Source organism: Perca fluviatilis, chromosome 4, assembly GCF_010015445.1.
Source record: "Perca fluviatilis chromosome 4, GENO_Pfluv_1.0, whole genome shotgun sequence".
In the NCBI taxonomy this organism is placed as follows: Eukaryota; Metazoa; Chordata; class Actinopteri; order Perciformes; family Percidae; genus Perca; species Perca fluviatilis.
This window is the reverse complement of record NC_053115.1, coordinates 39,747,158-39,774,504: the sequence shown is the minus strand read 5'-3', so window position 1 is coordinate 39,774,504 and position 27,347 is coordinate 39,747,158. Positions and strand designations below refer to the sequence as shown.

The 27,347-nt window shown below is 43.1% G+C and overlaps 2 protein-coding genes across 4 annotated transcripts in view; one reads left to right on the top strand and one right to left on the bottom strand.

The window, feature by feature from the left end:
- Nucleotides 1-27,347, top strand: part of LOC120557668 — a 1,015,838-nt gene that overhangs the window by 578,292 nt on the left and 410,199 nt on the right. The gene's annotated exons all lie outside the window — the stretch shown is intronic.
- On the bottom strand, nt 255-27,332 carry LOC120557680. Of its 2 annotated transcripts, none has more exons than XM_039798233.1 (7): nt 27,257-27,332; nt 22,813-23,094; nt 21,238-21,330; nt 2,909-2,932; nt 1,096-1,206; nt 881-908; nt 255-402 (listed from the first exon to the last, which is right to left on the bottom strand). In XM_039798233.1, exons 1-7 carry the CDS (start codon nt 27,324-27,326, stop codon nt 387-389), a joined length of 624 nt encoding a protein of 207 aa, XP_039654167.1. In that variant the 5' UTR covers nt 27,327-27,332; the 3' UTR covers nt 255-386. The 2 variants fall into 2 exon arrangements, with proteins under 2 accessions (XP_039654167.1, XP_039654168.1); XM_039798234.1 differs by having other exon boundaries at nt 1,096-1,200.

The following is a 27,347-nucleotide window of genomic DNA, read 5'->3' as shown; positions in this document are numbered from 1 at the left end:
TCTAAATAATTCCAGGAGAACACAAACAGTCCGTTCTTCACCAGCTGCCTTTTGAATTTCAGATTCTGTGGTAATAATGTTTTGGTCACTTCATGGTCAAACTTCTAGTTACTTTACTAACATTGGAGTCACTTCTGCAGGTGGGGTGGTGTTCAAAGAAAGAAAAACAAAAAGGATTTCCCTGATCTAAATATGTGCATTTTAAAACATTTGGAGAGCAGAAATCGGATAATAATAACTTTAAAAACCATGTCAGTGGACAGGAGCATCATTGATCTGTCATACAGTAATACATGAAAATCTGTTTAAATGTCGCAATTATTTAATAAAGTGGAAGAGACTATACATGTTGTCATTGGTCATCGATCATCAGGCCTCTCAGGTCATCAGGCAGGTACATCACTGTGTCAACATTTCAGAAAAACACACAAAGCTTTTGGTTAATTACAGTGGTGTGTGTGTGTGTGTGTGTGTGTGTGTGTGTGTGTGTGTGTGTGTGTGTGTGTGTGTGTGTGTGTGTGTGTGTGTGTGTGTGTGTGTGTGTGTGTGTGTGTGTGTGTGTGTGAGATGCTTCTTATTTTTGTTCTTCATGCTATGCTTATATTTTGTCTTTTAACAACATAAACACCCATCTTGATAGATGATTGATAGTGAATGTTACTAAACTTACAGAACTAGAAAGCAAAGGGAAAGTGTGTGGGACCTGTAAATGATCTGGATCCCGCAGTGGGATTACATAGTGAGGTCACATGGATCTGGTTTCCTGATTATGATTGATTATAGTACAGACATTACTACTAATTAATATTACTAGACTAAACTAAACTAAACAATATCTAATATATAAGTATTTACAATAAGCATGTGCTTTTTTCCTTACCTAGTTGGGACTTGCACTCCTAGTGCTCCTGCAGGAAAGAAAACAAAGTTAAGAAGTAAATCCTAACTGACTTGATCCTACTCTAGTGTAAATACCAACACAATGATTAATGACTGAAGATAAAACAACTGCAAACACTCATATGACATTCATATAAAGAATGTGTTGTATGCTTATCATGAATATGTTTATTCAAAACATTATTTAAAACTTACTTTTTGTACATTTTAGGGTGCAACACTTGTATACAAGCACAGCTAGAAGAAGAACAAGAAAAACTGGGAGAAGAATTGCAGCAACAAGCCATCCATTGGGAGACTCTGAAACTGAAGATAGAAAGTTAATGTAAGACTCAGAATGGAACACAGATCATATCCAGCAGATTGGACATCTCAGTCTACACAAAGAGAACAACTAAAGGTGTTAATGCTCCTGAAACTAAAATCTAAAACTCTTCAGGTGTTAAATCATATTTATATCTGATGTCTGTGAAATGTGTTCTCTAAACCCTGAGCCGAGGCTCACAGGTACAAGTCAATGATTGACTCTGGGTTAACTCTTGTTTTTATGACAGTTGTTGTTACAGCTAATTAGCTTTATTAAAAGTAAATATTACCCATCCAGCTAAACACACTGCTTAGCTAAGCTATTTATGTATACGTTAATGTTTCATGAGCAGTAAAAATACAATTTGGGAGGTAACTAACTTGAGTATTTGCATTATATGCTACACTACATTTCAGAGGATTTGTTTTTTTACTGCACTACATTTATCAGACAGATTTAATAATAAGTTACTTTGATCTTACTTACAAAACATATGGTCAGCTTATAAAATGTAATACTTGTTTGTTCTTTTGCTACTTTAAGTACATTTACTGATACTTCTATACTTTCACTGAAGTAGTGATTTTGAATGCAGGACTTTTACTTGGTGGTTGTGAGTACTTCTTTCAGCTCTGACTACAGCTCAGTAACGTCAACATTAAAATCATTATGGTTGGTCTGAAGTTCCACACTAACATTACATTTCTACATATTCTACATATTTAAATGACTGTTGGTCTAGTTATTTACCTTTTTCAGTTATTTAAGTGTTATCTGGCGATGCCGCTAGAGCGGAGGTCGGCAAGGGTTACCATGGTTACGACGTTGAAAATTACACTCACTGAAAATTACACACATTGAACGATAGTTTAGATGTTGAGTCTGTGGTGCAGAATGTGTGATTTCAGACGTAAGCTGAGTGCTTCTTGGTGAGGGGCTCTGCAGTTATTGGGGCTCAATGGGAACAGAGAGATACAGTTTGGATTTATGCAGCAGGAGTCTCTTGAAGCTCCAATTCTTGAAGCTAAATATATACGTTTAACTCATTTATAAAAAGCTTTAAAGAATATATAGAGATTCATATTTAATAACACTCATATTGAGATACAGTTTCAGGTCTCTCAACACAACCCAATTATTTCTTCTAGCGAATTAAACAAAATAATCTATATTTTGTTTTTGGAAAATGTTTGAGCACAATTCTATTGTGAGACAATAGACATGGTCATTATTTATTTATTTGAATTCATCCTTCAGCATAAAATCCTTTTGGAAGATCTCTTCAGCCTTTGCTGGTTCAATCAGAATTATTACAACTAGAAAATTATATAAAACTACAAGTTGAATATTACTGAGCCACATAAGATACTTTTTTCTCAAATCCTTTTCACTGATGTGTGTGTATGTATTGTTTCATTCCTTACTTTTTTATTTAAGGTAATTTATTAACTTCAGAAAATAAAGTGTTCAGATTACATTAGTGTGACAGAAAACATATTTTAAATAATATTTAAAGATAATTTTGTAGCAGACAAATTATATTATTATTTTATAATTATTATAACCAGAAGTGACAAATGGACATTAAATACAATTCCTAGTTGTTATGTGTTGGTGTATAAATGTCTTTCCTTATCGGTGATGAGTTACATCACACATGTTGATGTAGAGATCAGTAAATTCATCAAAATCAGGACTCACCTGAGGTTGGCACTGCTCCGTCACCTAAAAAGAGAAAACAAAAGATGTTAGAGTGCTTATTAAATATCATTCATCAACTTGGTAGAGAGGCAACACTGAGAAAACACCTGAACTTTGTTTCCAGGGCACTATTTCAGAAAGCAGGTTTAGTGAAAACTCTGAGTTTGTTAACTCTGAAATGAGGGTAACTCTGGGTTTTCTGTTTCAGAAAGAGAGGTAATTTAACCTCAGAGTCAGTTACTATGGTAACTTCACCTCAGAGTCAGTTACTATGGTAACCGAGCCTGTGAACCTAACCTGGTCGGGGGCAGGTTTTCTTCTCTCAGTCTCCTCCCTCTGACACAGCACTCTCTCATTCCCTCATTCATTTATTCAGTCTGTATCAGGCGCATTTTAGCGCAGTTTGTTATCAGCATGAATAAAAAAAAATTATGTTTGTTTATTAACCATGTTAGGCAGACTATAAAACGTTTTATTTTTCAAAATATGGCATGTCCTTTTGTCGACGATCCTGTTGATGAAGAAGCTGCTTGACTTTGCAGGATGTTATATGTCGGGAGATGATATTGAAACCCCAGCATTTAAATGTTAAGATATCTTCCTATTTGAGCGGTATCGTTTTTCTTCCCAGTCTATCAGTTATGTAGATAATAACCTTAGCCGTCCTCATATCACTAACGTCACCCATCTATGCTCTTAGATCCCAGCAGATTATTTGTGTCAATTAAGTTTTTTTGCAAACGGCATTTGTCTTTACAACATTGGTGATACGGAGCATTTTAGTAAAGCCACTGTAGCAAAGCGCCGTCAGAAGAGTGTGACTCGCTCTGAAACGTGTTTTAAATGTGTTAAAAGGAGTTCCACAGTATTGCAGGAGAATGATGTAAACGCTTTGAAATAAAAGATTATGGATTATAATTAGGGCTGTCAAACGATACATTTTTTTTAATCGTGATTAATCGTGATAAATCGCATGTTTTATCACATGATTAAAATTCTATTATTTTGCATTTCAGAACTGTTTTTAAGTACATATTAACAATGGAAAGCAATTCTTACCAGTGTATCTTGATTGGGAATCAAATGAATGCAAAGAAAGTTACTTTATGAACTTGACTTAAAGATTTGTATTAGTTTATTATTTATTTACTGTAAACAAAAGAAGAAAAAAGAAAAAAAAGAAGGGTACTAAACAACAGTCAGGACCTTGTTTATTGTTAAGGCCATGGTAAAAATTTAAGATTTAATAATAATGTAATAACTATAACAGTAACTTATTTCACCAGTAAATTGCTGTTGAACGACAAAAACAATCACCAGATGGGAAAATGGTATTTTACAATTACTGTGAATGCACCATGAGGCTACCTGTTTTAAGTGAACACACCGTCTGTGTTGTTTAATTCCGACAACGGCAGCTGCTGCGCTGCAGAGCAGACTGTTACATCCCGCTGTTGGAATCCTCTACAGTGAAATACAGTCACACTTTACACTGTTTAACATTAGCTGTCAGCATTTTAACCCTGTTTAATCCAGCTGCTAGCTAAAGGTAGGGTAACGTCTACACATCTGACCAATAAGTGCTGGTTGAGTATCTCCATTTGATACTACTTTATACATTTTACTTCACTACATTCATCAGACATATACAGTATAATTAATTTCATCTTACATATGTATAAAACATGATATATAATACTTGTTTGCCCTTTAACCAGCTGATTGACAGTTTCTTTGGCAATGTAGCACCAATTTATATATATATATATATATATATATATATATATATATATATATAAAGCGCCATTCTGCTGTGTAGACAGTCCAGTTTTATACAACAAAACAACCCTCTTTTCAGCATTAAAATACTTCTAAGTAAAGAATCTGAGTACTGCTTCCAATAATAATCTTGGTGTGGACATCCAATGAGAGATGTCAGTCAGACAAGTAGAGGTGCGAGCTGCTACCTGTGTTTTAGACTGGGGAAAAGAGAGAATTAGTTGGGTGTCGTCTGCGTAGCTGTGATAGGAAAAGCCATGTGAGTGAATAATGGAGAAAATAAGGAGGGGACCCAGGACGTAACCTTGAGGGACCCCAGTTGTGAGTAGACACGGTTCTGACACATAACCTCTACAAGTTACCCGGTAGGTGCGGCCTTTGAGGTAAGATGTGAGCAAAGAGAGTGCCAAGCCTGAGACACCTGCCCCTGAAGGATGGACATAAGGATCTGGTGGTTCACTGTGTCAAAAGCAGCAGAAAGGTCGAGAAGGATGACCACAGAAGAGAGAGAGGCTGCTCTAGAAGTGTGAAGTTGAGTTTCCTGCATTGAAACCAGACTGGGGAACAAGAAACTTGTCCGGTGAAGATAAGAAGAGAGTCGATTAAAGATAGCATGCTTGAGTGTTTTGGAGAGAAATGGAAGAATGAAGACAGTTCTGCAGTTGTTTACTTCAGACAGCTTGAAGGTGAGTTTTCTGAGGAGAGGGTCACTCTTCCTCCTTTGAGAGAGTTTGAGAATCAGCCAGTTGACAAGAAGGTGTTAATAAGATGAGGGAGAAAAGGGCGGAAGCAATCGACTGGAGAAGGTGAGAAGGGGTCAAAGGGGTGGGTGGTTAGGAGGGCGAAGGTTATCAGGGTGTCAAAGCATAACCATAGCTTCCAACACCCACAATACACTCTTACTGATGTCACACACAGTAGTTTACTTTAGTTTAGTTGTCTATTATAAATGTCCTTGTTTATGTAACTCGTTGTGCCTATGCCCTTAAATGAGCTGGGTGTAACATTTGTGGACGGAGGATGGGGACTGGGGGGGGGTCAAGGATGTTAGAGAAGATGGAGAAAAAACATTTTGGGTTGGACAAGAATTGGATTGTGGTCTCATGGATAGAGCTTTTGGCTGCAGAAATAGAGGCAGTGAAGGAGGAGAGAAGAGATGGATAGTAAGCAGGTCGTCAGGGTGTTTTGATAATTGCAATTTCCTTTGAGTAAGAGAGCAAATGAAGAAAGTAAAAGAAGTAAGTCAGATGACTTCTCTGTCTGAAGTCGCCAAGAAAAAGCAGTGGAGGGGCATTTTCAGGGATGTTTGAAAGGAGGACCTCTAATTCCCGGAGATGAGGAGTCTGAGACTCAGACTCGAGTCGCACTTACTGTAAGTCTCACAAACGGTGACTTCAGACTTGACTTGCGACTCGACCCAAAAGACTTCAGACTTGACTCGGACTCGAGCTTCGAGACTCATTAACAACCTGTTTTCATGCAATAATTGCTTTTTAAATCTAAATGTATTCATGTATTTCTATTTTCTTTTATTGGCGCATATATGTTGGGGAAATGTATGACGAGCTGTATGTCCCCTGCCCTTTGTCATAATGTGCAACATAACGCATGCGCTATGCCAGTGCATGCACTCACATATCAATAAATGCATTGACGATGGCAACACCAAGTCCTCCCCGAGTTGTGCCTTTTGTCATTAGTTTTGCTTTCAATAACTAGTAAGCAAACAGCTACATGCAAGGTGTGTGGCACTAAGATAAATGGTGGCAGATCAACAACGTTGAACTTCATCAGGTATCTCAAAACGCACCCAGATAGGTCAGTCACTTGCTAATGTGAAAGAGACGTTATATTTAGCATATCGTCACAGGTAACAATCTACACATCGCAAAGTGTTGTGCTTATGCTGGGAACAGGAAAAATTGTATCTTTATAGTTGTATCCATATGATGTGACAGACTTAGGTTAATTTTTCACCAGGTTGTTGTTAAATAGAAATATGGAAAGTATCAGTTCTCACATGTTTGCACCATGGGTGGTATATTAACTTTAAATACAGATGTTTCCCTCAAACTTTGAACACTGAAAAATGTAATACATGAGGTTGGGCATGATGAGTTAGTAACACAGACAAACATGTATTCTTTGGTGCAGATACCAAAATGTTGAAAAATACAGTTATGAAATTGAAACAAAGTTATTAATTTGTGTTTCTTCAGATTGCATTGCAGTAGACCCCATAAAGTTATCCTACAATTGATTTTGATACTGTACTGTATGGATGGTAGCTCCAGGACATGCTTTGAATTCATAAGGTTTAACAATACAGTCTTAGGCACAGATTAGATGTCCAGAGACTTGAGACTTGACTTGGACTCACACTCAAAGACTTGAGACTCGACTTCCAAAAAATGACTTGTGAAAATCTCTGCTAATTCCTCCAAGAACTCTCCCAAAGGTCCTGGTGGACGGTAGATAACAACGTTTAATTGTACCAGATAACTTATGGTCACAGTGTGAAATTTAAAAGACGGAAGAAAATGTGGTGGTGGGTAGAGAGAAAATCTCCATTTGGGGATGATGAGTAAGTCTGTACCCCCACCTCTACAAGTGGGTCTGGGTGTTTGGCAGTGATGGGCAAATTAAGCTTTGGTGAAGCACTGAACCACTGAGAAGAATTGTTTTGAAAATGGGTTCTTTACTCAAAGCTTCAGTAAGAGCAACCTCACCTGGTGAAGTCCCAAGGCTGCATCTAAATTATCTTTTGGTAGATAGTGTACAGGAGGCTTTAATAGGCTTTAAGGCTAGTGAAATAAATCACACACACACACACACACACACACACACACAGAGTGCACATGTATACTAAGAATGGGATATCATTCTTTTCACAAAGAAAGATTGATGAATTGGTGTTATTGGGTATTGGAGAGAGTGTGCTTGGGAAACAGAGGATGTGCTAGGAATATGGCACAAGTTGGGTGCGCTTGTTTAACTATGGCCAGGGGGTATGTGGGATAGGGAACACTCAAAGATTTGTATTAAGGAACATCATTTTTTCCACACTTTTTGGACTAAGCCTGTTTCTTTTTTTGCTCACAAACTCTCCACATTGAGAGAAAATTCGTTCAGAGGGAACGGATGACGCCGGCTGACGCTTTCATCCAAAGCACCCATGCATACATACATTACATACCTTATCAGGAGCGATCAGAATCAAGTTTTCCCACGTCAGAACAACCTCTCTTCCTAGATGCTTCCAAAATAGGCTAATGAAAATAAATCGATACAAACAAACTAATGCTTGTCAATGTAGAGGCTACTACAAACCAAACGCAATGTTGTGCATTAAAGTTATTATGCTTTGAGCGTGCTCGAAACGAGGCGGCGCCAGTTGCAGTGCAGCAGCTGACTGGTCCGTGTGTGGCGGTGGCGCTGCGAACCACTCAGCTGATTAATTCAGAGAATGAAGCAGTTGCTACTTCGGACGTCATATGTCACGCAGAGATGTTCACAAGTAATTTTTTGCAAGTCCAAGTCAAGTCTCAAGTCTTTGAGGGGCAAGTCCAAGTCAAGTCTCAAGTCTTTTGCCACAAGTCCAAGTCAAGTCTCAAGTCTCTGGCCATCTGATCTGTCCCTAACACTGTATTTTTAAATCCAATGAATTCAAAGCATGTCCTGTAGCTACCATCCATACAGTGCAGTATCAAAATCAGTTGTAGGATAACTTTATGGGGTCTACTTAACACATCCCTCTAGCCCTCGGACCTGGTGAAATATTAACCTAAGTCTGTCACTGTTATGGTTTCGGTGTCTTTGTTTTGTATTTTGTTAATTTCTGTTCCCTGTTGTGTTTGTGTTCTGTGTATTTGTGTTTCAGTTTGTTCCTGGGTTTTCTGTTCCCCCTTTGTGTTGTCTAGCATTGTCAAGTGTCTGTGTTTAGTTGATGTCATGTCTTCTGTCTGTTTTTCCTGCTTCCTGTTTTATTTTGGTAGTCTGGTTTTCTGTCTTGTCTTGTCCAATTTACTTCCTGAGTTTTCCCGCCTTTGTTGATTGTCCTGCCCCGCCCTAATGTGTTTCACCTGATGTCACCACCTGTTCCTTGTTTGCTCCCTACCTCATGTATTTAACCTCTGTGAATCCCTTTGTGTCTTGTCAGTTCGTTTTGTGACCATGCCCTTGTGTTTCCTCCCTGTGCTTCGTGTCCGTTCCTACGTCTGTATTTGTCCTGCCTCTGTTTTTCCGTTCGGTTTATTTTTGTGTGTTTTCCAGTCAATGTACTGCCGTTTTTTGTTAAATTATAACCCTGAGTTCGGCCATCTCCTGCCTGCCCGCCTCCCTCTGCATTTGGGTCCTCTTCCTGTCACTCCACACAACAGAACGAACTGAACAGCATGGACCCAGCGGAGAAGCTCCTTTTTAAAAAGAAAGTGTTGGAGTTTGGCTGGACAGTGCAGTGTTTGCTCTGCTCCGAGCCAGACCGGCACCCTCCTCTCCTGGAGAAGCTCCATACAGCGGCAGTGGTTGGCAGTGGTTGGCAGAGACCTTGGTGAGCCCCACTTTGTTCCCCGAGTGAGAGGAATTCAAGCGCGGACTAGAGCGTTTTCTACAAGCCAACCCCAGTGACTCACCCACCACCAGCCGCCCCTCCCCAGTCGGGCCCAACACCGTGGCCGGCGGCTGCCTTTCTCAGTCAGCCTGCCCATTCACCAGCTTCCCCAGAACTCTCATTGGACTGCTCAGACGCCCCAACCACCAGGTGTCCTATGAGGGCACCCGCCTAGCAGTCTTCTGTGGGACCGCGTGGAGGCCGATGGGGAAAAGCCGTCGTGGCTCCCGTGCCATGCTCGCTGTTCACCCCAGAGTAGGTGCCAAAGCTCCTAGTGACCCCAAGCTGGCGTGCAGCCGCCGCGAGTGCCGCTGGCGTGCAGCCGCCCGAGTCGCCGCTGACGTCAGCCGCCGGAGCGCGCTGAGCGTGCAGCCGCCCGCGAGCCGCGCTGGCAGCCCTCCTCCCCGCTGCGTGCAGCTCTCCTGACCCCGAGCTGGCGTGCAGCTCTCCTGACCCCGAGCTGGCGTGCAGCTCTCCCCCCCGCCGCTGGCAGGCTCCCCTGCTAGCACCCAGCTCCTCCTTCTCTCCCCAAGATCCCGCTGCTTACGGCTCCTGACTTCGGCTAGTATTCGCAGCTCCCTACGCAGCTACCGCTCTCCCCTGACTGCAGCTAGTTAGCACATCCCCTGACTGCAGCGCTAGCTAGCAGCCCCTGTCTGTAGCCCCTAGCTAGCAGCTACCCTGACTTCGTAGCTAGCTGGCGCCCCTGACTCGCAGCTAGCTGGCAGCTCCCGACTTCCGCGCAGCTAGCTGGCAGCTCCCGACTCGCAGCTAGCTGGCAGCTCCCTGACTCCAGCTGGCTGCAGCTTCCTGACTCACAGCTAGCTGGCAGCTCCTTGACTCGCAGCTAGCGGGCAGCTCCCCTCCGCAGCCAGCTAGCAGCTCCTGACTCCCATCCAGCTAGCAGCTCCTGACCCCCAGCTAGCTGGCGCCCCTTAGTGTTTTCCGCGTCCCTAGCTGTCCCTGTATCCAGTCCTCCCGTGTCCCCCCCCCCAGTCCCGCCCCCCTCCGTTCCCCGCTGGGTGCCCTCCCTGGTTCCCCAGGGGCCCCCCCTCCGACCTCTCCGGAGACCACCCAGGCCGCCTCTGGGACCGCCCCTAAGACTGTCACTGTCCCTGTCTTCATCCCTGTCACTGTCCCTGTCTTCATCCCTGTCCCTGTCTTCATCCCTGTCACTGTCCCTGTCTCCATCCCTGTCACCGTGCCCATCTTTGCCCCTGTCACCGTGCCCATCCTTGTCCCCGTCACCGTGCCCGTCTCTGTCCCTTTCACCATCCGTGTCCCCATTACAGGCCCGCGGTCCCAACGACCCAGTCCGTTGTCTCTGTCTGAATCTGTCCGGGTGTTGGTGTTGTGTCTGGTTGTCCTTCCTGTGTCTGTCCATTTGTCCGGTCTGAGTCTGTCCAGTCTGGTTTGTTCCGTTTTGTCCGTCCATGTCTGTTTTGTCAACGCGTCTGCCCAGTTCCCTCTCAGTCCCCAGTCCCAAAGTTCCCTGTCCCTAGTGACCCTCTGTTTCCCCCTTTTTTTTTTTTGGTCTCTCTGTGTTCCCCGCCGGGCCCGCCCCTCTGTGCCCCCGGGCCCCTCTGCCCCCCCTGTGCCCCGGCCCCTCTGTGCCCAGGGCTGTCCTCTGTTCCCTTGCCCCGGGCGCCCCTCTTTTTCCCCCCCCCCCGCCCCGGGGTCCTTTTCTTCCCAGGTCTCCTCTGTTCCCTGTGCCCGGGGCCCCTCTGTTTCCTGGGGGGGTCCCGTCTGTTCCTGATGCCCGGTGACTGTTTCGAGGCCCTCCTCCGGATCCTCTTGGGGGGTTTTTTTTTTTTTTTGTTTGTTTGTGTTTCTTTTTTGGGGGGGTTTGTTTGGGTTTTGTGGGGGAGGGTTTTTTTGTCTTTGTTTGTATTTTGTTAATTTCTGTTCCCTGTTGTGTTCTGTGTATTTGTGTTTCAGTTTGTTCCTGGGTTTCTGTTCACCCCTTTTTTGTCTAGTGTCTTTGTTGTTTGTGTTTAGTTATGTCATGTCTTCTGTTTGTTTTCTGCTTCTTGTTTTATTTGTTTTAGTGTTTCTGTCTTGTCTTGTCCAATGTACTATTCTGAGTTTCCCGCTTTGTTGATTGTCCTGCCCGCCCGATTGTGTTTCACCTGATGTCACCACCTGTTCCTTGTTTGCTCCCTTCCTTTTGTTTTTTAACCTCTGTGAATCCTTTTGTGTCTCTGGTTAGTTACCGTTTCTTGTCCATTTTCCTCCCTGTGCTTCATGTCCGTTCCTACGTTTGTATTTGTCCTGCCTCTGTTTTTTCCATCGGTTTATTTTTGTGTGTTTTCCAGTCAATGTACTGCCGTTTTTTGTTAAATTATAACCCTGAGTTCGGCCATCTCCTGCCTGCCCGCCTCCCTCTGCATTTGGGTCCTCTTCCTGTCACTCCACACAACAGTCATATCATATGGATACTACTATAAAGATACAGTTTGCCTGTTCCCAGCATTAGCACAACACTTTTCGATGGTTAGCTTGTTACCTGTGATGATATATGCTAAATTTAACGTCTCTTTCACTCAAAAACATGTCTAATGTCGAAGTGGAAATCAAGAGAAAAGTGGCAGCGTCACAGAACAACATGCATCTCAGTGTCAGTCCAAATTACGCACAATAAGCAGTTTGAACTCACTGATGTAATGCCATTTATTTTCTAAGTGTTAGGACTATAGTAACAGAAATATGTGCAGAATTAAGACAGTCAAGACAGCCCAGTGTGTGGTGGACCGGGTACACCTTGTTCACTTAATAGTCTACAAATCATCCACAGGATCAATTATGCATCACATGAGTTTGCCACCCCGGCACAGCGTTTATTCCTGGGGAGATGGATCCGTGCGTCCCACCTCCTGTGCGCCATGGATGTCTGAGGCTCAGCAACTACTAACTACAAGATACAATTAGCCTGTTCCCAGCATTAGCACAACACTTTGCGATGGTTATCTTGTTACCTATGACGATATATGCTAAATGTAACGTCTCTTTTCACATTAGCGTGTGAGTGACTGACCTATCTGGGTGCGTTTTTAGATGCCTGATGAAGTCCGACGTTTTTGATCCAGCATCATTTATTGTAGCAGCCCTTGGAACCGAAATGAAGAGAAGTCCACAAACGGGTGCAATAACGTTTATTGCCCGCTCCCAGCACCGTGAAAACTAAAGGATATGATACAAATAAGAGCAAGTAAATAAATTACAAATAAAGTGCATGGGTTTATGCAAAATATTAACTTGATGCTCAAATGATAAATGCAATAGGCTACAGTAAAGCCAATGTTCACATTAAATTCACAAGTTGCTGACCCGTGTTAACTCATAACCCAAGAAACATTGCAAATATAATTTAACACTTTGCATTACAAGTTCACATGAACAACTGAACATGTTAAATAAGAGTCATTTAAGGATTCCATACCTGGCTCCACTTCCCAAGGGTGCAAAGCTAGCAGTCTACTTAGCTGTCCATTAGCCACTTGCAGGTAGTTCACCGACAGACTTAACCACGAGCATATACGTTCAAAAAGTAATCTGAGCGGAGGACATACAAATAAGCTTCAGTAAGACAATGAAAAATGTTGAGTTTACATGTTGTATAGTACATGTGGTGTATGTTTTAAGCAAGAGAGCGAAAAAGTAACGGCTCTCGTCTTACAAGGTTTTTTGCGCTGCTATGTTTTCCTTTTTTGCAGCTTCCTCCTGTTCCGTGTGATTTCAAAATAAAAGTCTCTTAAACTGTTTGTGTTATTTCAAAATAAAAGTATTTTAAACTATGGTCACTTACACTCCCACCAAATCATGTAACGGTGAATGAGTGGTAGGCATGAAAATTAAACAATGAATCAGCCATGATTTCTAGGCCACCTTAATACACACACACAAAAATAAAAACAAAAACAAAAAAGAAACATCTCACATAAGAGGAAACCAAGCAGATAACCCAAACATGGTCTGATGCAAGTGGTTTGTGTTGGAAATTATTTACTGAGCTTCAAGTAGCAAGACAAGTTTTTGGATAGGTCGTTCCATAATTGATGCTTTGAAAGTGTAGTGTCCCTTTCCCGTCAGATTCCGATCTCCTACTAGTACCTTGACTGGCCGAACCAACCCATCACTTCCTTCTGTGACGTGATCACTTTCGTCCAAGACGCCCACTCATTTCTTTCGCAGCATGTCATCCTTGATGATAACTAGGTCATTTACCTTTAGATTCCGCCGAGGTAAGTGCCACTTTTGTCTCAAGGAAACGTTCAGGAGGTATTCTCTTTTCCACCTGCTCCAGAACTGCTCAACAAGGTATTGTACCCTGCGCCACCTTTTTGCAGCATATAAATCCTCCCTGACAAACTTCCCAGGCGGTGGCAAAGCAACTTTGGATTTCATCAAGACGAGGTGATTTGGAGTCAAGGGCTCTAATGAGTGAGGGTCATTGATTCCTTCCACGTTTAATGGACGACTGTTCACAATGGCCATGGCTTCGTAGAATAGTGTTTCGAGAGAAGAGTCATCTAGTCTACCTGGGCACTGAGCAATAGGAGCATTCAACACATTTCGAATGGTTCGGTTGTGCGCTCCCCAGACGCCTCCCGCGTGACTGGCGGAAGGGGCATTGAAGATGAACTCACATTGTTTATCTGCCAGGAAAGCTTCCAGTGCCTTCGTATCACATTGCTTAAGAGCTTCCTTGAGCTCATTTCTAGCTCCGGCGAAATTTGTGCCCTGGTCACAACGGAGTTGACTGACTGCTCCTCTCAGACTTACAAAGCATCTTATGGCATTGATAAGACAGTCAGTAGACATATCTTCAAGCATTTCAATGTGGACCGCTCGTGAATACAAACATGTGAAGATAAGCCCATATCGCTTGCACTCCTTGCGACTCTTTTTAGTGACAAATGGGCCGAAGCAGTCCATCCCACAGAATGAAAAAGGGGCTGAAGGTTGGCAGCGTTCCTTTGGAAGGTCAGACATTTTTTGTTCCTCTGTAGGTCGTCTAAGTTTTCGACATTTTATACATTTGTGAACAAACTTAGCAATAGTCTTACTCCCACCAAGGATCCAAAAGCCATTAGCTCGTAGTTCCATCAATGTTTGATTTCGTCCCTGATGACAGATCTGGGCATGGTAATGAGCTATAATCAACTCAGTGATGTGGCTGTCCCTTGGGAGGATAATGGGGTGCTTTAGTTCTTCACTGAGGGATGACTCTTTTAGTCTCCCACCAACACGAAAGCAGTCCTTCATCAAGAATGGGGTTTAGGCAAAAAAGAGGACTTGAACTTGGGAGACGCCTTCCTTGTGACTTGTTTGAAGTACCTTTATCTCTTGAGAGAAGGCTTGTTGTTGGACCAGCTTAATCACAACCTCAGCAGCTCTCTTACGTTCTTCAATGGACACACAGTCAACATGTTGTGAGGTTTCCTTAGATCCAACTCTCTTGATTCTTGCAACCACCTTGACTAGCTTTGTCCAGGAGGAAAACCGGTTCAGACGGCTTAGGATATCACTTGTTTCATTGACTTGGATTGCAAATATTTGAACTGCCTTGACTTCTGGATCTCCGACAAGCAATTCAGTTGAGGGTTTAGGTGGCAAGAGCACTTCCTGTTCCCACAGAAACTTGGGCCCGGATAACCAGTTAGATGAAGCGATTTCTTCTGCGTTAACACCTCTTGAAGCGTGTCAGCCGGGTTTTGTGTTGTGTCAACGTAGTGCCATTGGTTGGGATCTGTACTTCCTCTTATCAGTTGAACACGGTTGGCCCCACAACAAATCACGGGAACCTTCGTGCTTCATTGCAGATGTATGCTAGCACCACCTGAGAGTCAGTCCAAAAGGATTCTTCATCAATTTTCATCTGAAGTTCTGTCTTTAACATGACGCTCATTCTGGCTGCGGTGACAGCAGCTGAGAGTTCCAATCTCGGGATACTTAAGATCTTTGATGGAGCTACTCTGGATTTTGCCATTACGAGACTGCAATGGATCTCACCTTTGTTGTTTGTGTACCTTAGGTAGGAACACGCGCCATATCCTGTACTGCTGGCATCTGCAAAGTGATGTAGTTCAATCCTTACAATGGTACCGAAGTTGTGAGGGACATTACATCGGGGTATAGTGATCCCCTTTAATCTTCTAAGACCATCCTTCCACTCCTCCCACCGTGACTGAAGGCCTACAGGAATGGGATCATCCCATCCAACACCTCGGCGACACAGCTCCTGCAGGATACATTTCCCTCTCAGGGTGAATGGAGCCACGAACCCAAGTGGGTCATAGAGAGAGGCGACAGCTGACAAGATACCACGGCGAGTTGGGGGGTGGTCTTTGGCTTCGATATTGAAGGCAAAGGTGTCAGTTTCCATGGACCACTGAATGCCAAGTACGTGTCCTTCTGTTAAAGTGCCTGGATTGAGATTGAGGGGGTCAGTAGTTGCTGCTCTTTCTGATGGAGCTACACAGGTAAGGACCTCTCTTCGGTTTGAGTTAAACTTATGTAAGCGCAAGCCTGCACTTTTGCAAAGTTGCTGCGCCCCGATGATTAGCTCTTTAGCCTCTTCCTCTGTTGAAACACTGATTAACCCATCATCCACATAGAAATGATTCTCTACAAAGGCTGATGCTAGGGGATGGTCAGTTTTATGTTGCTGTGCCAGGTACCTGAGTCCGAAATTGGCACACCCAGGGGAGGAGGCAGCGCCGAAAAGGTGAACTGTCATTCTATATTCTTGAGGTTCTGCTTCCAACTGACCTCCCTCCCACCAAAGGAACTTCAGGTAATTACGGCATTCAGGCAAGACAGAGAACTGATGAAACATTTTCTCAATGTCACAGATCACAGCAACAGCTTCTCTTCTAAACCGTAGAAGAACTCCCACTAGAGAGTTGATCAAATCAGGGCCAGTGAGTAGTGTGTCATTCAAAGAGATCCCATTAAACTTAGCAGAGCAGTCAAAAACAACTCGAAGTTTATCAGGCTTTCTGGGGTGGTATACCCCATGATGCGGAATGTACCACACAGTTTCTCTCTCAGCGACTCGCGAGGGGCTAATTCTGCATCACCTCTGTCCATGATGTCTTTCATGAAGGCTGTGTAGTGGTCATAGTATTGTTTGTTTGAAATCAACCTTTTCTTCAGGTGTTGCAACCTAACAGTGGCCAGCTTCTTGTTATTTGGAAGAACTGGTAAACCAGTGCTCTTAAATGGGAGTGGCATTTCGTAATGTCTATTGTCCTTCTGCTTAATGTTGTCGCTCAGAAACTGAATGAATCGGACGTCATCCTGAGACACGTATTTATTCTCATAGGTCCTTTCGTTGAAGTCCGATTCCAAAATCCTCAACACATCTGGGGCAGATGGCACTGGGATTTCCTTCACTGAGACTCGATGAACGAAGCTATGGTTTTCTTGTCTGTCCAAATGGGGATCGGTCGACCCTATGATGCTCCAGCCTAATGCAGTCCTTTGCGCAAAAGGTTCATTTTCACTACCTGTGATGACCTCTAGGGGAGCCAGTGCAGACGGGCAGTCGTACCCAATCAGTAGTCCCACCTCACAGTCTTGCAATGGTGGCATCTTGTTTCTTAAGTGGTTCAAATGAGGCCACTGGATTGCTGTGCTTTTAGTGGGAATGTGTGACTTATCGACTGGAATGAAGTCTCGCGTATAGGCCTGTTTTACTGTGATGTACGTTTCAGAGTTCAGTCCCCTAACCTGTAGACCACTAACAGTCTTACTTGCTATTACTGTATTGGCAGCAGTCATGGTGCTTAACTTGAGTTGCACCGAAAGAGTGGTCACACTGAGTCCAGCAGCTAGATCCTCCAATATGAAAGTACAGTCACTCTGTGTATCAAGCAGTGCATAAGTGAGGATTTCCTTCTCTGGTGCTGTCGTCGAAGACACAAGAACTGGGACAATGCTAGAGGTGGCTGAGGCACGTTGTGTCAAAGCGAAAGATGTAACCTTGTGTGTTTCCTCATTCCTATGCTCTCCCACAGCTCCAGAGTCCTTTGTGACTATTTCATTTGAGTTTATCTTTCCTTCTATGTGCAGGCATGTAGGATGACGTCGACCACATGTGTTGCAAGTGTGCCGCCTTTTACACTCTTTGGTAATGTGCCCCTTTCTTAGGCAACCAAAACAAAGGTGATGTTCATAAATGAATGCTCTTTTATCATCTATGGATTTTGCAGCAAAGGTTGGACATTTAGCAATACCATGAGCTTCGTCCTGACAACATAAGCAAGGCGGCCATGCCCTTGACTGTTCTACTGTCTCTGTGGTGGAATCTTTTGCTTGAGTGACTGTGTTTAGGACTTTGGCTCGTTGTGGGAGCCTCTCTTCTGTGGTTTTAATATTAAGCAGAAGTGGTGAGGCAATGGGGTTGCATGCTATTTTGGCTTCTTTTGCCATGAACTCTGTAAAGCGTGCAAAGCTGGGATAATTTCCACTTTGGTCTAATTCTTCCACGACAATACGACTCCACCTACGAACCAACCACTCAGGAAGCCTTTTAAGAAGTTTGTGATTCTCCTCACAATCATCGAGAATACTCAGTCCCTTAACGTGGGGAATGGCCCCAGCACATCCTTTAAGAAAGTCAGCGAACTCTCTAAGTGCGATTGGGTCATTTGCAGAAATCTTCGGCCACTTTGCAAGCTTGTCTCTAAAAGCCTTTTGAACAATGAACGGATTCCCGTACCTGTCTTGAAGGACCGCCCAAGCACCCTTATATGCATCATCTGCATTCCGATAGAAAAATCCCTCCACAGCCTTGCGTGCTTCTCCTGCAAGATAACTCTTTAAATAGAGCATTTTTTCAGCAACTGGAAGGGGCTTCTGATCAATTAGGGCATTGAAAGATAATTGCCAATCAATAAACTTCAGGGGGTCGCCAGTGAATGTTGTGGGTTCGGGAACAGGTAGACGACTTAGAGTGAATGAGCTAGCGATTTCTCGAGCTAAGTTGACTTCTGACTGATTTGACACCGCTCCTTGTGGTGTATGACGAGGCTGGAACAGTTTGGCTTGTACATTTACTGGAGTTATGACAGTGTCTTGGTGGTCTGGTGGGGCTTGGATGTGTGTTTCTTCACCACCATGAATGAGGCTATCACAATCATTGTAAGCCTTCACACGCGCAGCTGCTACCTTTACATCACTCTCTGCTTGTAGCTGTTGTAGCCTTATTTTCTCTCTCCCTATTTTTAATTTCATTTCAGCCTCCCTGGCTTTCCATTCACTCTCCAGTTCATCAAGCTTTGACTGTTGAGCATGTAGTTCTTGCATGGCCTTTGCCTGTTCTAATCTGGCAGCGAGCTCAGCCTCAGCATCGGCACGTTTGCTAGACGCCCCGGAGTTGGTATTAGAGATCTTATCTAATTCTTCAGGTGGCTCAGAGAACACTGTTTCAGTATTTGTTTTGCCGAAGACTGACCCGTACTCATGCTTATTTAATGTCATCCTCACTCTTTCCTTTTCAAGTCGATCGTTAAAGGCTTCATGTATGTTCTTTAGCCGTCTGGTGGCAAGTTCACATATCTCTGCTGTTATACAGCCACATGTATCCATTCGACTTACAATGTCTGGAGTAGTAGTGTAGTTTCGCTGCATAGCTTGATAATGTTGAGCAACTGTGCTGAGCTTAGATTCAATGTTAACTTGGTAGGATTTAAGCTCTTCATCTGAGCAGCACGACTTTAGCTGTGTTCTTATTTCCCTTGCTGTCTGTCGCCACACTTCATAAGTTTTGTTGAATGCTTTCTCATTTTTCTTTGCTTCTTGTTCATGTAACTCTTTGCCTTTTTCTGTTAAATTTCGCTCACGAGAGCTAGACCTGACCTGCAGTGATTTGTCCGCTTCTTCAGTGGGTTCTGATATCTTGTCTGCTTCTTCAGAGGTTTCTGACATCTTGTTTATCTATGTGTCTGTTTATGTTACAAGCCTTTAAGTGTAGTATGTCTGTACTCAAATCCGTTAAGTGACTCTAACCAAATATTGAACTATGTAACCACTCAAATCAGACATTTACCCTTCAAGGATACACTAAGATAAGCAGAGAACAACAATCACGATATAGATAATATCACTGATGATCTACAATCAAACAATATATTCCCTTTAAATTCTTTCAGGTTGACACAATAAACAGTGTGGAATGCATTGACTTTCTGTTTTCTTGCTCATTTTAAAATATCTATTTTCATCTTTAAGGTCACAAGATTAACATGAAATTACTTGATTATCTTGTAAACACACAATACCATAAATCATGTTCCATGTATCAAAGTCCAATGTTGATGGTTGCTGAATTTAACCTGTACTCTGTCAGTCTCTGATTGTGGACTTATCTGTAGACCGCATACAGGACGTCTTGCAGCTGATGCTGGCAGAGCATGGTAGATGACTCAAGCGTAGTGACGAGTTTCACTGTAGCAGCCCTTGGAACCGAAATGAAGAGAAGTCTCGAAAACGGGTGCAATAACGTTTATTGCCGCTCTTCCAGCACCGTGAAACTAAAGGATATGATACAAATAAGAGCAAGTAAATAAATTACAAATAAAGTGCATGGGTTTATGCAAAATATTAACTTGATGCTCAAATGATAAATGCAATAGGCTACAGTAAAGCCAATGTTCACATTAAATTCACAAGTTGCTGACCCGTGTTAACTCATAACCCAAGAAACATTGCAAATATAATTTAACACTTTGCATTACAAGTTCACTTGAACAACTGAACATGTTAAATAAGAGTCATTTAAGGATTCCATACCTCGCTCCACTTCCCAAGGGTGCAAAGCTAGCAGTCTACTTAGCTGTCCATTAGCCACTTGCAGGTAGTTCACCGACAGACTTAACACGAGCATATACGTTCAAAAAAGTAATCTGAAGCGAGGACATACAAATAAGCTTCAGTAAGACAATGAAAAATGTTGAGTTTACATGTTGTATAGTACATGTGGTGTATGTTTTAAGCAAGAGAGCGAAAAAGTAACGGCTCTCGTCTAGCAAGGTTTGCTGCGCGCTGCTATGTTTTCCTTTTTTTGCAGCTTCCTCCTGTTCCGTGTGATTTCAAAATAAAAGTCTCTTAAACTGTTTGTGTTATTTCAAAATAAAAGTATTTTAAACTATGGTCACTTACATTTATCTTGGTGCCACATACCTTGCATGTAGCTGTTTGCTTACTGCCACTGTTTACAAAGTTATTGAAAGCAAAACTAATTACAAACTCCGGGAGGACTTGGTGTCGCCATCGGCAATGCATTTTTTGATATGTGAGTGTGCGCACATAGGCGCATGCGTTACGTTCGTACATTATGGCAAAGGGCAGGGGACATACAGCTCATCATACGTTTCCCCGTATATGCACCAATAAAAGAAAATAGAAGTACATGAATAAATTTAGATTTAAAAAGCAATAATTGTATGAAAACAGGTTGTTGACGAGTCTCGAGTCTCGAAGCTCGAGTCTGAAGTCTTTTGGGTCGAGTTGCAAGTCAAGTCTGAAGTCTTTTGGGTCGAGTCTGAGTCAAGTCTGAAGTCAGCTGTTTGTGCGACTTAAGTGCGACTCGAGTCCGAGTCTCAGACTCGAGTCCCCATCTCTGATGTCACGTGATTTTTTTCCGTACCAAAGCAACCTTCGGAGCAGAGCTTAAAATGGAATTGTAGTTAATGGTCTGAAGCACGTATTGAAGGTTCAGTGTCAGACTGCTATCACTAGTGTTTGGGTGAAAGAGTAGGCCAAGGAAAGAGCAGCAGGGGTGGATGTGTTGGCTGTTGGGTGTGTGGAGCTGGTGGGATAGATAAGAGTGGTTTGGATCTGGTACCGTTGTGAACATGTCCGAGGCTGATAGGAAACACAAACAGGAATGAAAAATGTACACATGATTGAAAAGGTAAAAAGATACTTAGCTCACCTGGCCTTCCAAAAGAACTCCCACTTAGACCCTTTCGTAGACTCATTTGTCCTTCTGAGTCTTCGTTGGAGGAGTCTGCCACTGAAGCTGCCCCTTCAAACAAATGCCAGTTGTTAAAAACAAGAGCTGATGATGGTTGGCTACATGTGCTGACCACACCCCTGCTAATGAGCCAAACAATGTCCCTGCTGGTGATCGCTCCGAGTGATAGAAACTCATTGACCACAGCTCAACAACAATGCACACACCAGCCTACTTACCTAAACAGGTAGAAAGTAAATCAGAAAGTAAGGCTACATTAACACTATGTTTTGTTTTTTAAAGAAGCGTTTTAAGCCAAAAAACATCTCTGGGGAAGAGTTTTAGTAGCCTGGCTCCGCCTTCCTACGTACTTTTACTCAATTTTCATTTCCCTTCTGTACTCCGTCTGGGTTTGCGGTATAGTCTTGGGTTTTCTCCAATCAGATCTTTAGCGGGCCAATCATCAAACAGAGGGAGTGGCTGAGAACGATGATGTTGAGGTTGTACGCTAGTTTGAGTTATAGTTCCGTAATGGCGGCGGAAAAAGTTGCAAGCGAAGCCATTCGGTCCTTTGTGGCAACACTGCCGAATATCCAGAAGTTAAAGAACAAGAACAAGCTTTGCTGAGTTCTGTTGGTGGCCATGATGTTGTGGCCCTCCTCCCCACTGGGTTCAGGAAAAGTTTGATTTTCCAGTTCGCTCCGTTAGTGGTGAAGGAGTTGGCTAAGGCGAACGCTAGCGATGCTAACGTTAGCGATTGGTTATGGCAGATCCAGAGTGGCTCTGGACAGATGCAATAGTTTTAAACTTCAACAGAGTACCCGCTTTCAAGGAAGTTGACACTGGCCAGACTCTCTGTACAAATGAAATGTACCATAGTCTGGTAGGACCAGGCTAGAGTTTTAGCTCCAGTAGCAGAACTAATCTCTGTCCTTAATAACGTAAGAGGAGCAGCAATGGCGAAAAATAAGACAATTTCTTCTTTGTTTAGACTGACGACGAGGTAGAACTGTTGCTGAAAGTAACGTGACTACAAGGCAAAAATGGTAGAACACAGACTAGTAGTCCATCTGACGTTACTCTGGGGTTGAAAATCATGGATGTATAAGTTGAAAACAAAGAAAATACTTTGGAGAAGAGCAGGGATTTATTAGCTTGGACCGACGGCGAGGTGGAACTGTTACTGAAAGGTCTGTAAGCCACCTAACCGATAAGTCTGAATGACCAAATGTCTCCATTTGTGCCCGTCCAAACTACAATGCAACTCCGGAGATTTCAAACCAAAAAACGGGGGCAGCAGTGTTTCCAAATGTCTCTGTTTTAGGGGCTCAGAAAAACACCGCAGTAGTGTAGCCGCAAGGCCTAAACGTAGGAAAAGATATTTGTTTTTAAACCAAAACTTAGTGGTGTAAATATAGCCACAACATTTCAGTTTAAGTGTGAAGTTTTCACTCAGCTTGAAACATTTTGAACTTGTGCAGATGTCTTCATCTAACATTTTGAAAATGAATAACCAACAATTTAAATTATTATATAGTGAATAAATATACTCACCACTGATATGCACAAAGGTCTGAGCATAAATCTGTTGGTTGGTTCCCTCCTGTGTGACGACACAGCTGAAGTTGTCGGTCTTGAACACAGTAGTTTGGAGGGTGATGTAGTATCTGTCTCCTCTTTCTGAGACCTGGGGCCCCTCAGCAGGAAGTGTGTTTCCAGCACTGTCCTGCAGCTCTACTTTAAGGTCTGGAGAAGCATCTTGAACCTCACACTGCAGCAGCGCTGAGTTGTTTGTTGGATTATTAAGTATCTTGACAGATGGCTCTGGAGCTGCTCCTGTGAACACAATGTGTAAAACGGACAATATGTGTAGTGGCCCTTCTCACTGTATACACTATTTCTGACTCTTATCATAACAGAAGCACATTTTTTCCCTGCTGTAACACATATGGCAAACAGATGAACAAGTGTTCATTGCAAAGCCATATTAAACCAAATTAACAGGACAGGTTAGCAAAGACAGGCCATCCTCAGACCACACCCGCAGAGGATAGACAGATGAAAAAGTAGCTAGACTATAGGAAAAAGTATTGTTCATAAACCTGCATGTAATGTCGAGTCAGATAGAGATTGGTCAGCCTATCTACTACTACTACTAAAATGATGCATTAAACAATTCACATGTCGCTAGAATGTTACAGAAAAATAAACGCATGATAAATGACCCTCTTGTTAATTTGGATAACACCATCGATGAATCCACAATACTAAAAAGATGCCTTAAACAATTCACACTTTGTCATTTTTTTTCCATTTAAGAGGTGAATTCGAAGCGCAGCAGGGAAACTCTGCTTCTCTGAGTGCACACACGCTCCCATGGCCAGGAGATTCAAATCCTGATTCCTTCGAAGGATTGGGTTATTCTGAGTCACTCACTAAACTGATCTGGGTTGTGTGAGTCACTTGAGTCATTATTGCTAAAATCGCCAAGGATACGCAGTCCTAGCCCATTGTCTCTAACCACAAACGTAGTACGAAGTTCTGTGGATTCACTCGGTGCAGACTCACCAAACAGGAACGGAGAAATGCCCACAGTGAATAAATTAAAAAAATAGTTTTTTTTAAATCAATCGACCTAATTTTGATATGCTACATCTATACACCTATAAGCATGTTATTTCAGAAGTGAAAGAATGGCTTTTGTTGTGGATTTGCTTTTCACCCTGACTCGAGGAGAGACTTCACTCGCTCGTCTGCTACAGATCCACCCATGACAACGTAGCCGGCTGATTCGACTGACTGACTCACTCGAGGACTCGTGAGTCATGATGCCTCATGAGTCCCATGGTCTGCGAATGTTGCAATGTTTCGGACTGTCTGCTCGACCTCATTGCATTTATACACAAAAACTTACAGTAGGCCTAGGCTACGTACAGAACATTGTATGTTATGTCAGAAGTGAAAGAATGGCTTTTGTTGTGGATTTGCTTTTCACCCTGATTCGAGGAGAGACTTCACTCGCTCTACAGATCCACTCATGACAACGTAGCCGGCTGATTCGTGCGACTGACTGACTGACTGACTGACTGACTGACTCAAGAACTCAAGAACTCATGAGTCGTCCAATTAGTCCCATGATCTGCGAGCTTGCAATGTTTCCAGCTCTGAGTCTGCGGGTCGGGAAGTTCCTATAACATGTCTCGGACTGTCTCTCTGCTCACTCAGTCGCTAGAGTTGACTTGTGGAGTTGTGGTTGCCTACGTACATAGGCGCGGGAAGTAGGGGGGCTGGGGGTGCGGCAGCACCCCTTGTTGGCAAACTGCGATCAAGCCCGTATTACCCAATGGGCATTAATCATTATGGTGATAATTATCCAATCAGAATAAAATAAAAGTTGTTTAATGTAATGATTGGGAGAAGGCCGCATGCACTGTGTAGATTGGCTAAAGATAAAGGTGGGTGGGCATAGAGCAGGTTGTTTACATCGCACTGATCCAAGATCAGCTTTCTAAGAACGGGTTGAGATTGAAAGAGTGGAATTAATTTGTAACTGATCCCCGGTCAGATTGGATTGTATCAGCGAGTGAAAGTGTGGAAAAGGGAGAGAAAGAAGCGGCTGCTATAAAAAATGTCCCGCGAATAAAGAGCTGGGAATGACGAAGAGGAGGATGTCGAGGAGCTACTGACGTTAGCTTGAAGAATCGCTGCCTTCTACCAGCTACACTCAGCCACAGCTAACGGTGGCTAACGTTAACTTTAGCCAGTTGTTGTGGAAAAAGACAGAGATGAGGCCGGACGGTCATCAGCATTACAGAACAAGGTAATGGCACCTCAGGTACCATCATCTCTGAAGACCCTGCACTACGGGGACCGATTACAGAGACCGTCCGGAGGAAGTTATACCCAGAGGGATATCAGCCTTTCAGAATCGGCGGCTAAATGTCCAGCATCTCGGAGGGGGACGATCTGGCGGTAGAAAGACCCGCTCTCTCTCACTAACGAGGCACTGACCCGACACCTTCACAACGGTGAAACGGTACCACGGGAGTGGATTCTATATTCACTGTCCACCGGAGAGACATTTATTGCGCTGTTCGTAAAGTTCTACCAACACACAGCAACGCATCTGTAGTAGGGTTTAGCGAGCTGCTGAGGGAGCTGGACTTAGAGGATTTGATTCGCGACTTTGCAAAGAAAAAGACAAGAAATTAGAACTTCTAAAGGTAAGAGCTATTATGCTATCTGTAAATTGAGTAGGTTAATATAATCTGTTGTGACTGTGTGACCAGATAATGTACATATTTTGTTTAGTTTATTGAAATGCCATGCATATCAGACGTATTGCATCATAATTTTGTGATGCTGCTATAGGCCTGTGTGAGACTTAGTGGTCAGTGCAGTAGCCTATATGTTGGCTTTGCAGTTTGTGAAGTAGCAGCTGACTAAGTGACTGTTATTTAACAACCTGCACTCAGCTGTGTCGTTTGTGTGATGGCATTGTTGTATCTTCAGTCAATCACGTTTCAGAATTACTATTGTGCTTTCTGCTTGGGTGATTTTTAGTGAGTACTATATGGCCATAGTCTTGAGCCATACAACGCTTTGGTATGATATAATTAATTGTAACACTGTCTTGTGATGTGTGAGTCAGATGGCAGTACTTGGTTTATTGAACTGGAAAGGCATACTTGACGCCTGCTCAGCTGGACTAGTCATTCATCTTTTTATTATTTTTATTCGGGAGTAGTACAGTGGATAGACAGGAACGGGGAGAGAGAGAGGGAATGACGCGCAGCAAAGGGCCGCAGGTCGGATTTAAACCGGGCCGCTGCAAAGGAATCTTTTGACCAGTAGTGATTGGCATGTGATTTAGTGCCTATATAGTTCGCTGTGCAGTACATAGCAGTATGTAGCCTACTTCATGGAGGGGGGGGGAGGCAGAGGTAGAGTTGTTCTGCGCCCCCCCCCGCCAGCACCCCGCACCCCCTGCTGGAAATGACTTCCCGCGCCTCTGCCTACGTATTGTAAGTTATAAAGTCTTTGGCTGCTAAGGTGGCTAGGACTAGTAGTAGCTAATGTTGCAAGAGGTTTGTGTGTGGCGCTGTTATCATGTTAGATTGAATTGTAGTAGGACTCAACTGATCCGATTAATGATACTAGAGACTCGCGACTCATGAGTTAATTTAAAGACTCGGTTGAAAGATCCGAGTGAGTCACGACTCAAACAGGTTTAGGGGATAAGCGCCTTGGCACGCCACCGACACCAGTCCAGCAGCAAGACTTGGTTTTAACAACAGGTAGGTAAACACAGCAGAAATAAATGGGCTTGTGGCAGCATACATAGTGGAGGAACTGTTACCTGTTTCTACAGTGGAATCACCGTCTTTACGAAACAATTAGGCCTACTGGGCAAAATACAGATAATGAAGAGCAGACGGCCGTTAGTACTGTAGCCTTGTTTTGGACAAATTTTGGGCTGATGGTTACAACTTTGTTGTCATGGTATTAAAGAGCATACAAGAGAGATCTTGTGTATGTCCAGCAGCTGAGCAGCCTGATTAATAATGTTTCCAGACCTCTGCATGTTTACAGATATTACCAATAATTACATTAAATTAAATTACATTTGCAAAAATATAACTCAGTGTAATTATCCGTTTTCTTATCGGCTTTTTTTTTTTACCATTTATGTTATGTATGTGATGTGTGTTGTGTATTTACGTCATCGAAATAATAACTAAACTTGTCATATTGTAGTTACTAATTTGGCTTATCAAGAAAAGAAGCTACAGGCAGTTGTTAGGATGGACAGATTCTGGGAAATGCAGATCAATGCCCCACCTTCTAACAAACTTAGAAGACAAAATTGTACACACACACACACACACACACACACACACACACACACACAGAAATGATGCCACAGCATGATTAAAATTAAATGTAAAACAATTACATTTGCAATTACATAACTCAGTGTAATGATCAGTTTTCTTACCATTTTGTTGAGCAGACGTGATTCCAGAGCGAGTCAGGAGGCAGAGACACAGAAGAGGAAAAAGCTCCATCGCTGTCGATGTCTCCTAATG